The following is a 17,480-nucleotide window of genomic DNA, read 5'->3' on the forward strand; positions in this document are numbered from 1 at the left end:
GGTCACGGATCTGAACGTAAAGGCTGAGAGTGTGGGCTGTGGCACCGCATATGGTGTGGCCATATGCCCAAGGTCCACACTCTCAGCTACTCCCTGAGGACCCTGGGTAGATGCATGTTGGCCGGAGGAACTGGATTTCTGCCAGCCTGGTTTTACCTTCTTGCTCTTTGTTCTTCTCTCTCATCCTCCTAGCATGTTGTATGGACGTTCGGAGATTAGTGGTCAGTTATTTTGTGGTTATGGTGACTATGAATGTCTGTGTTTACCTTTTGTCATCAAAAGGTGATATCAGGGCTGAAGTGGACATAGTAGGAAAGCTGAATTTCAAATAAAGCAGGCGGTAGTCGAGGTTTGTCACTCCCATGCCAGGGACCCCTAATGTTTGATGACCGTTGTGATGGGAGGGGAGAAACAATGGGTCTCAGGCATGGCCCCGGACCCAGTAGGAGCCCATGGTCTGTTTCCATCATGAGCAGCTCATGGGCAAGTTCTGGAGGCAGGATGCTTTGCTGGGGGGAGAGCAGAGCCAGGGTGTAGCCCCCCAAAGATGCCTGAGGTCCAGTGTCTCCTGGGGGCTACAGCCAGCAGCAGACTTCCAAGGGCCACAATTGAGAAGTCACAGCAGATGGCTAGTGAAAATGAGAAGAATATTTGCTCCTGTGTGGTCCCCGTGCACTTGGAAAGTTGACAATCATTACCCTCAGATGGGTTAGAAATGCTTTCCTGTGAAAGAACAGTCTTTCCTAGGTGGCCATCTGACCTCTTTCCATTACACTCTTCATTTATAATTTTCATTTTCCTGAACATAGATAATATAGGTCAGTGGGAGTAGCATAACTCAAATGCTTATGAAATAAAATGCAAGTATAGTTCTCCTCAAGATCTTTCCAGATTTAGGAACTTTTATATTGTGACAAAGATTATGCCAAAGAAGGGCAATGCCAAAGAATGTTCAAACTACCGCACAATTGCACGCATTTCACATGCTGCCAAAGTAATGTTCAAAATTCTCCAACCCAGGCTTCAATAGTATATGAACCAAGAACTTCCAGATGTTCAAGCTGGGTTGAGAAAAGGCAGAGGAACCAGAGATCAAATTGCCAACATCTGTTGGATGGTAGAAAAAGCAAGGGAATTCCAGAAAAACATCTACATCTGCTTCACTGACTATGCTAAATAAAGCCTTTGACTTTGTGGATCACAACAAACTGTGGAAAATTCTTAAAGAGATGGAATACCAGACCACCTAAACTGCGTCCTGAGAAACCAGTATGCAGGTCAACAAGCAACAGTTAGAACCAGACGTAGAAAAACAGACTGGCTCCAAATAGGGAAAGGAGTACATCAAGGCTGAATATTGTCACCCTGCTTATTCAACTTATATGCAGAGTACATCGTGAGAAATGGGAGGCTGGGTGAAGGACAAGTTGGAATCAAGATTGCCAGGAGAAACATCAGTAACCTCAGATATGCAGATAACACCACCCTATGGCAGAAAGTGAAGGGGAACTAAAGAACCTCTTGATGAAGGTGAAAGAGGAGAGTGAAAAACTTGGCTTAAAACTCAATATTCAAAAAACGGAAGACATGGCATCCAGTCCCACCACTTCATGGCAAATGACTGAGGAAACAATGGAAACAGTGATGGACTTCATTTTCCTGGGCTCCAAAATCACTGCAGATGGTGACTGCAGTCACAAAATTAAAAGACTCTTGCTCCTTGGAAGAAAAGCTATGATAAACCTAAAGGCTATGGTTTTTCCAGTGGTCATATATGGATGTGAGAGTTGTACTGTGAAGAAAGCTGAGCATAGAAGAATTGATGCTTTCGAACTGTGGTGTTGGAGAAGACTCTTGAGAGTCCTCCCTTGGACTGCAAGGAGATCCAACCAGTCCATCCTAAAGGAGATCAGTCCTGGGTATTCACTGGAAGGACTGATGTTGAAGCTGAAACTCCAATCCTTTGGCCACCTGATGCGAAGAGCTAACTCATTGGAAAAGACTCTCATGCTGGGAAAGACTGAGGACAGGAGAAGAAGGGGACAACAGAGGATGAGATGGTTGGATGGCATCACCGAGTCAATGGACATGGGTTTGGGTGAACTCTGGGAGTTGGTCGGAGAAGGTGATGGCACCCCACTCCAGTACTCTTGCCTGGAAAATCCCATGGATGGAGGAGCCTGGTGGGCTGCAGTCCATGGGGTCACTGAGAGTTGGACACAACTGAGCGACTTTACTTTCACTTTTCACTTTCATGCGTTGGAGAAGGAAATGGCAACCCACTCCAGTGTTCTTGCCTGGAGAATCCCAGGGACTGGGGAGCCTGTTGGGCTGCCATCTATGGGGTCGCACAGAGTGGGACCTGACTGAAGTGACTTAGCAGCAGCAGCCAGGAGTTGGTGATGGACAGGGAGGCCTGGTGTGCTGTGGTTCATGGGGTCGCAAAGATTGGGACATGACTGAGCAACTGAACTGAACTGAACTAAACTGAAAGTGAGTGAAGTCTCAGTCATGTCCAGCTTTTGGGACCCCATGGGCTGCAGCCTACCAGGCTCCTCTGTCCACAGGATTTTCCAAGCAGTAGTACTGGAGTGGGTTTCCATTTCCTTCTCCAGTGACAAACCTAGGCAGCATATTAAGACAGAGACATTACTTTGCTGACAAAGGTCTGTATAGTCCAAGCTATGGTTTTTCCAGTAGTCATTATGGATGTGAGAGTTGGACCATAAGGAAGGCTGAGTGCCAAAGAATTGGTGCTTTTGAACCATGGTGTTGAGAGTCCTTTGGATTGCAAGGAGATCAAACCAGTCAATCCTAAAGGAAATCAACTCTGAATATTCATTGTAAGTACTGATGCTGAAACTGAAGCTCCAATACTTTGGCTACCTGATGAGAAGAGCTGACTCACTGGAAAAGGCCCTGCTGCTAGGAAAGGATGAAGGCAGGAGGAGAAGGGGATGAGATGGTTGGATGGCATCACCGACTCGTTGGACATGAGTTTGAGCAAGCTCCAAGAGATGGTGAAGGACAGAAAAGCCTGGCGTGCTATAGTCCATGGGTTTGCAAAGAGGTGGATATGACTAAGTGACTGAACAACAACCAAAGTCATACACACACACTCACACAATCAGGGAAAACGTAATGCAACTCAGGAAAGGGGCTCCTGGGGGCTGTGTGCCGGGCTAGTTATGAAAACCATACTACATCATATGACCTCTGGTTTTAAGTTTTTCGTTTTTATCTTTATGAAGGGCCCAGGGTCTCTATGTCACAGGGGAAATATGACCTCTAATTATAGCCCAGGGAAGGCATGCCGCGAAGGGGCTGGCTGTTTCTGGGTGAGATACCGTGATGCAGAAGAGAAGAGTTAAGAGGAGAAGGGCAAAGTGGGGTACTCTGATCTTTTCAATACACCGGATCATGAATTACCACACTAATTGGAATTAGTGTTTGGATGTTGACTCATACTGGGGTCCACATTATTTGGGTGACTGAATTTATCACGAACCATGAATAGGCCTGCAGTCCAAACCCCTATTTAAAATTACCCCCAAGCATTTTTAAAAATCCCCAGAGCCCCTGAATCAACCACAGAAACACCTCATTCCCTCTGTTTCAAGGGCATTTTCCTGACCAGCCCATGTGGAAGAAGTAAAAAGGTGAATTATGAAAAAAGCCAAATGCAAACAGCGCGCTTCATCTGTTGTTCGATTAAGCTCCCGATCTTCTTTATGGCTTAAACGTCAATTTCTATCAATTACTTTTCAGTGCCAGTGGAGTAATTTACAAATATGTATATGGGACTGTACAATGGAGATTAACACAACATTGTACATCAACTATACTTCAATAAAATACATTTTAAAAATATATGGCAAGAATAGTGTTCAGTTGAAGTCATGAGTAAAACAATATAAAATGAATACAGAAAAAGAAATTCATAAACCATACTATTTATAGTACAAAAGTTTTTTTAAACTTTATGTTTTAAAGCAAAATACTTTTTATGTGTTTATTTATACCCTCCCTGGTTCTTAAAGGGTTTTCAGGAAGAAATCAAAACCAGGTGGAAATAACTCCCCCCGCCCATCTCCCTTACTTGCTAGCATCACACCAAAAGCCCAGTTTGGCAGCTAAGTGTTGCTCTGATTCAGAATCTGTCTATTTTGTCTGGAAGAAAGAGAGGAGGGTTGAAAAGCAGTTGGATTCAGATGAAATGGGACCAGTTTCCCAAAAATCTCAGAGAAGCTGCTTCTGTCTTCAAAATTCTTTGACTTTCAGATGATAAAATACTCAGAAATTTCATGGACATATTGTATATTTAACTGTCCTAGCAAGTGACTTAACCATTTTTGTTTTATCTGGTCATATTAGCAAGAAGAAAATGTTTTTTTATGCATATTTTTGAAAGTATTTGGGGAAAATACTAAACACAGGGGTAGTAACAATGTCTTTCTCAGCCTGCCTGAGCGTGAGTGTGTGTGTGGTGTGTTCTCAAGCTTAGCAGGTGTAACCTTTACACAAACACTATGTGTTCTGTGTCTGTGGGTACCTCAGAGCCACAGTCTCAGGAGTTCGTGAAGGAGAATCTATGAATTCCATGACATTCCCTGCTAATTCCCAAATGTTAGCTCTCAGGGGTAACAGATAAAATGTGGCTGCTCATAGCAGGCTTACATTTCTGAGAGTTTTTTTCTTTTGGAGATTAAGTGTAGAACTTATACATTAGGCACTAAATCACATCACCTTGGTCTTCATAGAAGGAGTAGAAGTATTTTTAGAAACTATATGCATTTCCAAGCATCCTTTATTCAAAGTCTTTAATTTTTAAATATTCAAGTTTTTAAAGCTTTGAAATATATTGTTGACTAGACCATACTAACCACATCATCCATCATAGAAATAAGATGGTAATAGGCACAATTAGCAAATATGAGAAATGGGAAAATATGATGAATAGTCAGCACTGGATTATGGAAATATTTCCAAAAAGAACAAAAAAGGAACAATCTTAGTATAATTTAACTTCAGGTATGTCCATTAGGGTGTTTAATTTAATCTGACTCAACATGAGGATTAGAATCAGAACAAGAAATGATATATTACGGCACTATGTCAGTAAAATAGATAATTTGCAATTTTTTTAACGCTGTACTTTACATCTTGGGCCTCCCTGGAAGATCAGATGGTAAAGAATTCGTCTGCCAATGCAGAAGACATGGGCTTGATCCCTGGGTCAGGAAGATACCCTCGAGAAGGAAACGGTAACCAACTCCAGGATTCTTGTCTGGAGAATCCCATGGACAGAAGAGCTACAGTCCATGGTGTCATAATGAGCTGGACACAGCTGAGCAACTAAATAACATACTCGACGTCCATGGGATTGTTAAAGCCCTTTTTGGGGGATGAAGTGAAGTGAGTCATCTGTTTAACTCCGTCCCTCGGTGGGGCTGTCTGTGCCCAGAGAACCACTGGGCTCGTGGTTCTCTTTTCAGAGCATCCTTCCCGTCTCACTAGACTAGAGCATCCATCTGAGAGGAGCTGCATCCTCAGCGTCCGGCAGGAGCTTCACACTGAGAAGATGCTCAGAAGGTGAAGCAATGTCTCCCCCTGCTGGCGCTGTGCAAAGTGCTACCCTGGACTCCAGGAAGAACTGGGGCTGATCCTCAGCTCTGAGATGCAAGTCTGGTTACAGACATAAACAGCTCAGTCAGCCTCAGATCCAGCTGTGTACTTAGCACATTTATTAAGCTGCCTTTGCTGAGGTGTCATCCATCCTTTATTCTCGCACCATGGCAACCCGCTCCAGTATTCCTGCCTGGGAAATGCTATGGATAGAGGAACCTGCGGGCTACAGTCCATGGGGTCATAGTCGGACACAACTGAGCTACTGAGCACAAGAGCAGATCTCTGCAGCCTCTGAGGCCCAGTATGTTCTGTTTACCTGGGTCGTCAGAGCAGACCCAGGTGGGCCTGAGCAGGAGTGGGAGGTGCTCCAGGGACCTCGACTGGGACCATCAGAAGGGCTGAAAGAAGCCCCAGACAAGGGTGGGGAGGCACCTTGGGAGCTGGGGGTGATGGAAGGAGGCTGTAAATAGGGCCTGGGGAAGGGTGCAGGCATGGGAGGCCCCAGCCTTGGTCCACAAGCAGAGAGCAGGGCCTTTCCCGTTAGGGGTTGTAGTTCAGGGTGAGCCTGTCCTGCTCGTGGAGTGGGGCTCAGCCTGGCTCAGGGGCACCTACCCTCTGCAAGTGGAGAAACAGAGCCATGTTCTGCTGAGACACTTGGAGCCCCAGTCTTGCTATCCTCCGAGCTGACCCTCTCTTGTGCTACATCCTGCCCCTAAACAGGAGGATTTTGTCCTACAACTTGAAAGCAAAGAAGGAAAAGAAAGAAAGAAAGAAAGAAGAAGAATGAAGAAAGAGAGGATGGAGGAGGGGAAAAAAAGAAAAAGGAGCCAAAACCTCGCGGGGATAATAATACCCTCTGGTTCCAGTATCCTTCCTAAACCCCTTCCAGTTCAACTACAGGAGCTCACGGACTTTCCCTACTGAGTCCTGTCAGGAACAGGAAGGGGTCAGTCTTTTAGGACACACGTCACGTAGAACTTTCTAGATACAGATCAAGGTTTTGGTGCTGCCTGCAGAGGCTTGACATAGATACTCATAATTAGGAAAACACTTCTATTCCTAGATATCCCAAGTGCCAGCCACCCCCTCCTATCCTTCAAATTTGGAAAGTATATGATGTTTTAAAAGGGCTTCCTGGGTGGCTCAGCAGTAACGAATCCGCCTGCAATGCTGGAGACACAGGCTTGATACCTGGGTCGAGGAGATCAACTGCAGAAGGGAATGGCTACCCACTCCAGGATTCTTGCCTGGAAAATCCCATGGACAGAGGAGCCTGGCATGCTACAGTCCATGAGGTCATAAAAGAATCGGACATGATTTAGGGACTAAAACACCAGCACCAGTGTTTTAAGCAGCTGTCCACACCTGTTAAAATGTCAGATATGAGACAGGAACAGAACAGTGTGAGGAAGGAGGAAAGTAGTCAGAGATAAAGAAGTGCCCAGCCTGTACCGAATCCCAGGGCAGGAGGGGGCAGGTACAAATTCCATTATCCGTCGTTTAATCCTCTTACCTCCATCCATGAGGTTGGCCCAGTAAATGACTCTGAACCCCTGGAGAATTCCATTCAAGGCTTCCTTGGAAAGCGTGGACCAGGATATTGATATGCTTTCTGGTGATGTTGCTATGGCTTGGACATTTTCGGGGGGGTAACTGGGCACTGAAATGAGATAATTAGACTCTATAAAAACTGATACTGGATAAGCAACATGAGTTTAATATTTCAAAAGTGCAAGCAAAAGAAAAAAAATTGCACTCAATCCCCCAAATTAAGGGGGAAAATGAGTACCACTTTCCTGTACAAATAGGATAACTCGGTAAAATACAATGACTTCATAAGACTTCCAGTGTCTCTCTTTGCAGGATAACTGCTTCAGTTTCAAGCAGCTCGCCCCTGGCTTAGAGAGTTGAGAACACTTCTGACCCTATTGCATGAATTAAAGACCATTGCTGGTCTGGCTTATTTCCCCAACATTCTGGCAAACTACTGTGAAGATGAGGTGGTTAGATGGCATCACCGACTCAATAGACATGAATTTCAGCAAACTCCAGGAGATAGCTGAGGACAGAGGAGCCTGAAGTGCTGCAGTCCATGGGGTGGCAAAGAGTCAGATAAGACTTAGCAACTGAACATCAACAACAATACAGTAAGTCCCCTGGTGCTGAGCAATGTCTGGAGTGTGAATTAAAAGCTCAAAAGCAGACATGTTGCACTTACTGCTCCAACCCCAGCAGTGCCCCTTTCAACCCTAGACCACCCATCAGAGGAAAGAGAAAATGCGCTAGGATAGAGGCTAGAAGGATATTTCACATCGAGTTTATGCAAACCTTAAACATCATTACTGGGAAAGGGGGGAAAATAGTGACTGAATCATAAACATCAATGAAAAATAAACATCAAATGCAAACCCAGAGGCCTGTCTAACCACAACTGCAAGGACTATGAAGATGGAAAGAAAATCCTGGATTTCCATTTACTAGCTCTCCCTATAAAAATGGTCAGGAGTTTTTTTTTTTTTCCAGTTGTTCTTAAGGTCAGAAATTATAGATGCAAGTTACCACTTGTGTTCTCAAAGCACAAGAGGTAACTGCCATGCCAGCCTTCTTCAGGAAAATCTGCCACCTCCTGCTACAGCTATCTTGGTGTTTGGCCTCTGCACCTGAACGATGATGCTTCTAGACACCCTGATTTTCTCTTTTTTAAATTTACTTATTTTAATTGGAGGCTAATTACTTTACAATATTGTAGTGGGTTTTGCCATACATTGACATGAATCAGCCATGTAGACACCCTGATTTTCATGCACTGCGGGAGAATGTGAGCTTTTAGGCTGTCAACGTGGGAGTGTATAGTAATTCCTTTTGGCCACTAGGGGGCGTGCGGTCACCGTGAGATTTGCTCCCGGAAGCCTGCTCATGTCCGTTCTCTGGTCTTAGAATGCTTGAAAATAAAAAGCAATGATTAAAAAAGAAGAAAGAGAGAGAGGGGGGTGAAGCCCTCCTTAACGCTGACTTATGAGAAATTTTTAGAAAATCGAATTTCTACATTGTGCCCAGACGGCTGCAGTCATAGGGAGAGGCTTGGATTCACTTGGCAGAAGTCCCCCTCTTGGGCTTGAAATGCAGGAGAAAGATGCTGAAAAGGGAGTGGATTTGGCTTTTCCATCAAGATGCATCCAGGGCGCCGAATCCAGGCAGCCTGCGAGTTAATTAGGACACGCTTCCCGCTGGAAGAAAGCCCCGGTCCCAGCCGGCCAGGCTGACATCGCCCCTGCACAGCCTGCAGGGGGCCAGGCACCTACCGTCCTCGAGGGTGGTGGTGATGATTTCCTGAGAAGAAGGCCCCGTCCCGGCCCGGTTGCAGGCCTGCACCACCAGGCCATACTGGGTGAACTTGTTGAGGTTGTCCAGGGTGTAAATCTCACTGTCCCCCGTGGTGTCGATACTGATGATGTTGAATTGGAAGTTGCCGCCGGTGCTGTACTCCCGGTAACCAATCTGGTAGCCACGGATAATCCCATTTTGCAAATGTTTCTTGGGAGCCTAAGCAGGAAAGAGAAGAACAAATACCATATATTAACGCATATATGTGGAATCTAAAAAAAAAATTGGTACAGATGCATCTGTTTGCAGGACAGGAATAGAGATGCTGCCACAGAAAATGAACATATAGACACAGGACGGAATGAGAGGGTAGGATGAATCGAGAGAGTAGCATTGACATATACAGATAGATAAATAGAGAGCTAGTGGAAGCTGCTGTATATCACAGGGAGCTCAGCTCCGTGCCCTATGATGACCTAGAGGGTTGGGAAGGGGGCAGAGAGGTTCAAGAGGGAGGGGATATATGTACCCATGTAGCTGATTCACACTATTGTACAGTAGAAACTAACATGACATTATAAAGCAACTTTATTCTGATTGAAAAAAATAATATATACAGAAAAATACTTGAGGTGGGACAGGAGATAAACCAGCGCCTGCCTATATCTTAGGGAGACAAAAATGAAATTGAGTAAGTATGAAAATCATACAGATATGGCAGTAATAATAGCAGCTATAGCAGCCAACTCATTCCTAGAGGATGCTTGTGGCCAGGCGCTCTGCCTTCACTTGCATGGATACACCTGGCCCTCGCCACCGCCTGGGACACAGCACCTCGGGACCCTCACGGACACAGGAGGTCACGCAAACAGCAGAGATAGGAGAAGAGTCCACTGCAGTGCCTGGGCACCCAGGCCCTCTGTCAAGCTGCTGGGCTGCTGGCTTCTCTAAGTGGTGGTAGAGTTTTAAAAGACAGATTGAGTTTGCGGCACCTCAGCCTCCATCAACCATCTTCTCGTGAGACTGATGTTCATGTGTTCACCGAGCAAAACCGACTGAGCTCCACTCTGCTACATGGTCCCCGGCACTGGAGAACGGAAGTGATTTTTTAAAAAAGGTCCCTGCCTGCATGGAGCTTACACTCTAATGGAATATTCCAGAATAAACGTGTTTCCAGGTTGAAAGCTGAATGTGAACGGGAGTCCACCCCTGGCAAGAAGGCAAATCTCTTTTATTAAGGTCTGAGTCACTCTGGAATCATTTTATGGTGATTTAAGCTGGGCAAGGGAAGGCTGGAGCTAGCTTCTCTCTGAAAAGGATAAAGGGGTCAGTCTAGTAGAAGATAGAACAGTTTTCACTGCTATGTTGAATTTATTTATTTATTTTTAAGAATCCAGACTATTTTCAAGTATGTTTTAAGAACAACATCAAAGTGATGCTCTATAGTGACAAAGGTATTATAAGTTTTCAGACAATCAACAGCTATATGGGTATATGTGTGAGTATGCGTGTATATATCTGTATTATGTCTGTGTGTGCATATGTATGAGCATATATGTGTATGTGTGTGAATGTGTCTGTGCGTGTGCATGTATTTCAGTACAAGCTGTGGATCTCTCAGGCCTCTGAAAAGCTTTCTCAGCCCTGAAAATGTCTACAGCCCCGCTGGAGAGAGGAAACAAACACTTAGGAAGCTGTAGAGAAATCTGAAGTACCCAAGTCTGTGGCAGTGGACAGGAGGCTAGCAGGCGTCCAGAAAGTGGTGAAGTGAGAGCGGTCTGAAGCAGTCAGAAGATGCTGACCGCAGGCGGGCCTGGAAGGACGGCCAGGGCTCCGGAAAGGGGGGAGGGCGTAGGGTGAGAGAGAGACTGAGTAGCAAGGATGGACAGTGGAGAGAGACGAGGAATGCACAGGGGTGAGGAATGGCAGACAGAGAACAGACAAGGTGGATCTGCCCCGGGGAGGGGGCAGTCGGGCGGGGCAGGCCTGGGGGATCGCCCTGGACAACCGACAGGAAGAAGTTCATGAGCAGACAGCAGTACAGATTCAGCAAACTTCTGTGGACTGCTCATCATGCTGGCTTCCTCATGGAATGAATGTCTCTGCTGTCTTTAGGACTTTGTCTGAGTTACACAAGAGCAGTAAAATCCCATCTTTTTTCCAAGCACATTTCCTCATTTATTGTTTTCTTGGATCCCACTGTTTTTCTCAACAGCCCATTGGGTTTCATGCATTTACACAGTCCAAATAGATATCAAAAAAACAGCCCTAGAAACCATCACTTCTGCAGTCAAGTTGGAACTTACAGACCTTGATGTAAAAGCTCACACCTTTTTCATCCGAAGCGGATGTCTGTGCTTTCCTGTTTTGCATCGATCACAGCTTTTCATCTTGCTCTTCGCTTTGCTAAAAATCACATCTAAAGATTTCCGATTTTGAGACTTCCATTACCTGGAATTTGTTTTACCTCAATTGCTTAACCAATTAACCAATTAACAATTTAACCAATTAATAAAATTAATATCCCTCCAAAAGCCACGGATAAATCAAATATAAAACAAAGACATTCTTCCTATTTCACATAGCTTTTTCATATATCACTTAGCCAAATGTGAAGAATTTTTTTTTTAATTTGTAAGTATTCTAATTTTTCAATATGACAATTTAAGGCTCCCTAAGATGCTGAGTCTGGATCCCAGGACAGGAGCTGTGGAGTCTGATCAGGTAGGAGGTAAATACCCACAAGAGAGTGTTTACACAGAGCACCCAGTTCTGCCGAATCTTCTATAAGCAGAGGGCCCTGCTGGCTGACATTTCCCTTCTTGGATTTAGGGGGATTAATCACACCTGTGATCTGGATGCACAGATAGGTGGAGATATCTTCCTTTTTTCTCTCTCCATGGGTGAAAACACACTCTAACTAGCTTAAGTATATGAAAGACAATACAGAGGTTTTTGTCCTGTTGAGTTTAAATATTTTGTATAGAATAAATATAACATTCTTTACATTCTTCATAGAAATACATTTTAGTCCTGCTAATTCTGCAGCAGTGAAGGAAATGGCAACCCACTCCAGTGTTCTTGCCCGGAGAATCCGTCTCTGGGGTCGCACAGAGTCGGACACGACTGAAGCGACTTAGCAGCAGCAGCAGCAGGAAGGTTATTTTTGCTTATTAGGTTCTTCTGCAAAATATCTTGTAGAAAATATTTTTTATAATACTAAAAGTATATCGCCAACCTTCCTGTGTAATTGCTATTCAAATTTTGATAACATTCCTATCTCTCTAAGCAAAGTTGAAATTTTTGTTTCCCACATGGTCGTCTTCATACTCTGCAGTTTGGTGTCTGATTTTTTTCATTTAATAGGCTATTATGATCATATTTCATGTTTATGGTCTTTAAAAATCATATGCCATGTTTTTTTTTTTTTTTTAATTTTAAAATCTTTAATTCTTACATGCATTCCCAAACATGAACCCCTCCCACCTCCCTCCCCATAACATCTTTCTGGGTCATCCCCATGCACCAGCCCCAAGCATGCTGCATCCTGCGTCAGACATAGACTGGCGATTCAATTCACATGATAGTATACATGTTAGAATGTCATTCTCCCAAATCATCCCACCCTCTCCCTCTCCCTCTGTGTCCAAAAGTCCGTTATACACATCTGTGTCTCTTTCCCTGTCTTGCATACAGGGTCGTCATTGCCATCTTCCTAAATTCCATATATATGTGTTAGTATACTGTATTGGTGTTTTTCTTTCTGGCTGACTTCACTCTGTATAATCGGCTCCAGTTTCATCCATCTCATCAGAACTGATTCAAATGAATTCTTTTAACGGCTGAGTAATACTCCATTGTGTATATGTACCACAGCTTTCTTATCCATTCATCTGCTGATGGACATCTAGGTTGTTTCCATGTGCCATGTTTTATTGAACCATTTTTCCATTGCAAGGGATATTGTTTCTTGTTCCTTATTTCCTACCACAAATTAACCTTGGTGATACAGTGCATTTGTTTAAGTTTGTTTATTGGACTGAAGTCCCAGAAGTGGATGGGTGTCTTATCTCAAGGAGTTCTGTTTCAACTGACTGTTAATGAGATAGCATTATTTGTTGTTATTTTTTCAGATGTGGTAACTAACTTAAGGGACTGTGTTTATCACAGATAACCAAGGAGAGAATTCTCCTCCAGGTTTCTGAATATTCTGATTTTGAAGAGATATATGTTGAACAGGTACAGTTGAGTTATTTGAGGGTATACATTTGAAGGTATATATTTGAAGTGAGCTGATGTCTTTTCTTTCAGGGCTTTAGTACAATCTCTAGTTATCATGCAGAAGGAACTGTCACACCTGAGAAAGAAGTGATGGATTTTTCTTACAAATGAATCATGCACTTCTGATTCTACAGCTCGCAGGCCTCCAGAGGCTCTGAAAACCATCTAGGAAGGTTGCGTGGGGGGATGGGGAGTGACTACTAACAGGTATGGGTTTTGTGGTGGGGAATGAAATTTTAATAAATTTAGATTCTGGTAATGGATGTGTACCTCTGTAAGCATACTAAAAAACCATGGAATCGTAACCTTAAAACAGTGACTGTGATGGTGTGCTAACTTTATCCCCATAAAGCAATTTTAATAAAAGCTAGTGTGCTAAAATTGCCTCTAGGTTATTTCTCTTTCTAATTCAATTACAACAATAGCTTCCTCTCACCATGACCACAGTAACCACCACCAATCTAGAATCACCACCTGGACCACTGAATCGTCATCATCACCATCACTACTATCAGCGTGAACACCACAACTTCTAACCACCTCTGTTACTCCATGCTCCATCATCACCACTCATCACTGCCACCACCTCATCACCAGCATCACCACCTCCATCACCATCACGATCACCACCTTCATCACTGCCACCACGTCCATTGAAAGCATCAAGACCATCACTACCAACATTGCTACCATGGGTACCAACATCACCACCACCTCCACCACCATTACCCAATGCTGCCTCCATCTCTCCCACGTTTACAACCATTCTTATCACTACCTCCACCATAAATCACTGCTGCACCTCCAAAACTTCCATTGCCATTACCACTGACATCCACATCACCATCAGCATCATCATGACCATCATCACCTGTCACTGACTCAGAGCCAACATCACTGCAGCTAGTTACCTCTGTCCTTCCACCATCTCCTCCATTCCATCATCTCTGTCATCTTCACCAACTGAGACTGTGATTTTCCCAATCAGTGTAATAAGTGAGATTATCTATCTATTCATCTATCCATCTATCACTGCTTATTGTCACAACCCCAAGAAGTATCATTCTTCTTCTTACAGAGGAAGAAACTAAAGGTCAAAGAGGTTAAAAACATATTCCTCAAGGTAAATGCAGAGTTGGAATTCTAACCCAGGTTTTCCCATGAGTTGTCTTTAATTTCCACCACTCAGCCCCAATAAATTCTCTCCTTTTTGCAAAGCTTGATAATTAGGTTTATAAAGTTACATGAAACAAAAAAATTTAATCAAAGAAAAATTTAACAAATCACACAAAGAGAAAGTATTATGTTTTCATGTGCAAAAATAAGTGGAAATTATAACTACCATAGTCAAAGTTTAAGTTCTATTATTAATTTGTAGGCTAACTAGTCAGATTTACACTTAGGGATGTGTTAACCTTAAGAAATCCTTGAGGGTTTATATTCATATTGAGAAACACCAGATGTCTTTTAAAAGTCCATAAATGCAGGAATTTTATACACTATAATCGTACATTTTAGGGGTTCTGATGCAAGTTCCAAAGTGTTTTGAAAGTGACTCTCTAAGCTGTATGGGCAACAAGCCATGGTGGGGTGAGGGCAGGGAGTGTGAACCCAAAAAGGAACTTCAATCATTTGTCTGGTGGTAGGTTTCATATCTGGAGAAGGCAATGGCGCCCCACTCCAGTACTCTTGTCTGGAAAATCCCATGGATGGAGGAGCCTGGTAGGCTACAGTCCATGGGGTCTCGAGGAGTCAGACATGAGTGAGCGATTTCACTTTCATGCATCGGAGAAGGAAATGGCAACCCACTCCAGTGTCCGTGCCTGGAGAATCCCAGGGATGGGGAAGCCTGGTGGGCTACTGTCTATGGGGTCGCACAGAGTCGGACACAACTGAAATGACTTAGCAGCAGCAGCAACAGTTTCATATCATCCTAAGACAAGTTGGGTCATAATGTAATATCCCTTACTTTAAAAACTATTTTGGATGATACTGAAACATGACTTCCTGGAGCATGTGTCTACTTGAAATAAAGTGAGATGGTTGGCTGGCATGTGAAAAGAAGGCATTCAAATGGGAAGACACTTTTTAGGATACCCTTCTAGGGCTGTTAAATAGCCTCAAAGAACAGTTGAGTAAATGGCTCAAAAACAATTGTTTGTGGAATAGGAAGACAGTAGGTCTTCCCTCGGAGAAGGCAATGGCACCCCACTCCAGTACGCTTGCCTGGAAAATCCCATGGACGGACGAGCCTGGTGGGCTACCGTCCATGGGGTTGCTGAGAGTTGGACACGACTCAGTGACTTCACTTTCACTTTTCACTTTCCTGCATTGGAGAAGGAAATGGCAACCCACTCCAGTGTTCTTGCCTGGAGAATCCCAGGGACGGTGGAGCCTGATGGGCTGCCGTCTATGGGATCATAGAGTCGGACACGACTGAAGCGACTTAGCAGCAGCAGCAGCAGCAGCCGCAGCAGCAGCAGGGCTTCCCTGGTAGGTCAGATGGTAAAGAATCTGCCTGCAGTGTGGGAGATCTGGTTTCCATACCTAGGTTGGGAAGATCCCTTGGAGGAAGGCATGGCAACCCAGTCCAGTACTCTTGCCTGGAGAATCCCATGGACAGAGGAGCCTGGTGGGCTACAGTCCATGCGGTCACAAAAGAGTCAGATACTACTGAGCGACTAAGCACAGCACAGGAAGAAACATGGAAGAAAGAATCAGGTAGGGGTCCTGAAACACGTTTGAATCTGGGTTGCAAGATACTGGAGAAGACAGATTTCTAAGAAGCCACTTTGATCATGCCCTTATTCTCCCTCAGTCTCAGCAGTGCCTGCTGTTAAGTTCTGAGCCCCATGGCAGTGTTTCCAGACTAACATCCCCGGATGTCCATTCCCCTCGGATCCTCAAGCACTTGAGTAAGCATGGGGATCCCAGCTCTCTTACACTTTCCCGTCTCATGGAAGTCCCCATCAGAGAACGCATTTCTTCCTTTTTCCTACTGTCCAAACTTGACTCATCCCATGGCCAGCTCAACTTCTAACTCCTTGGGGAGCCTCCTGTGACTGCCTCCACCCCAGGAGTCCTCTCCATTCTCTGTCCTCCACCAGCACTCTCCCACCCACCATCAATATTGCATAAGGTGGCTCAGGTGGTAGAGTCCTCTTGCAATGAGGGAGACCCAGGTTTGATTCCTGGGTTGGGATGATCTCTTGGAGAAGAAAATGGCAGCCAACCCTACTCTTCTTGCCTGGAGAATCCCATGGACAGAGGAGCCTGGTGGGCTACATTCCATGGGGTCACAAAGAGTTGGACACAACTAAGCAACTGTCACTTTTCACTTCATCCACCATCAACTCGTAACCATGATGGTGTGATCATTCACCTAGAGCCAGACATCTTGGAGTGAGAAGTCAAGTGGGCCTTAGGAAAAATCACTATGAACAAAGCTAGATGAAATCCCAGCTAAGCTATTTCAAATCCTAAAAGATGATGCTTTTAAAGTACTGCACTCAATATGCTAGCAAATTTAGAAAACTCAGTGGTGGCCACAGGACTGGAAAAAGTCAGTGTTCATTCCAATCCCAAAGAAGGACAATGCCAAAGAATGTTCAACCTACTGCACAATTGCATTCATTTCATATGCTCTCAAAGTAATTCTCAAAATTTGCCAAGCTAGGCTTCAACAGTATGTGAACTGAGAACTTCCAAATATTCAAGTTGGATTTAGAAAAGGCAGAGGAACCAAAGATCAAATTGCCAACATCCATTGGATGGTAGAAAAAGCAAGAGAATTCCAGAAAAACATCTTCTGCTTCACTGACTATGCTAAAGCCTTTGACTGTGTATATCACAACAAGCTGTGGAAAATTCTTATGAGATGGGAATATAAGACATCTTATCTGCCTCCTGTGAAACCTGCATGCAGGTCAAGAAGCAACAGTTAGGACCAGGCATGGAGCAATAGACTGGTTGCAAACTGGGAAAGGACTATGTCAAGGGTGTATATTGCCACCCTCCTTATTTAACTTGTAAGCAGAGTTCAGTTCAGTTCAGTCACTCATTCATGTCCAACTTTTTGCGACTCCATGGACTGCAGCATACCACACCTCCCTGCCCATCACCAGCTCCTGGAGTTTGCTCAGACTCATGTCCATCGAGTTGGTGATGCCATCTAACCATCTCATCCTTGTTGTCCCCTTCTCCTGCCTTCAATCATTCCCAGCATCAGGGTCTTTTCCAGTGAGTCA

At 44.3% G+C, this 17,480-nt stretch overlaps 1 protein-coding gene across 1 annotated transcript in view; it reads right to left on the reverse strand.

Annotated features, from left to right (window-relative positions):
- DSCAM (DS cell adhesion molecule) overlaps positions 1–17,480 on the reverse strand; it is an 827,097-nt gene that overhangs the window by 109,362 nt on the left and 700,255 nt on the right. The window contains exons 18-19 of the mRNA XM_042237343.2: positions 8,931–9,171; positions 7,142–7,288 (exon numbers count right to left, since the gene is read on the reverse strand). Coding sequence (XP_042093277.2) covers positions 7,142–7,288; positions 8,931–9,171 — 388 coding nt within the window. The remainder of the gene's footprint in view (positions 1–7,141; positions 7,289–8,930; positions 9,172–17,480) is intronic.

Source organism: Ovis aries, chromosome 1 (genome assembly GCF_016772045.2).
Source record: "Ovis aries strain OAR_USU_Benz2616 breed Rambouillet chromosome 1, ARS-UI_Ramb_v3.0, whole genome shotgun sequence".
Lineage (NCBI taxonomy): Eukaryota > Metazoa > Chordata > Mammalia > Artiodactyla > Bovidae > Ovis > Ovis aries.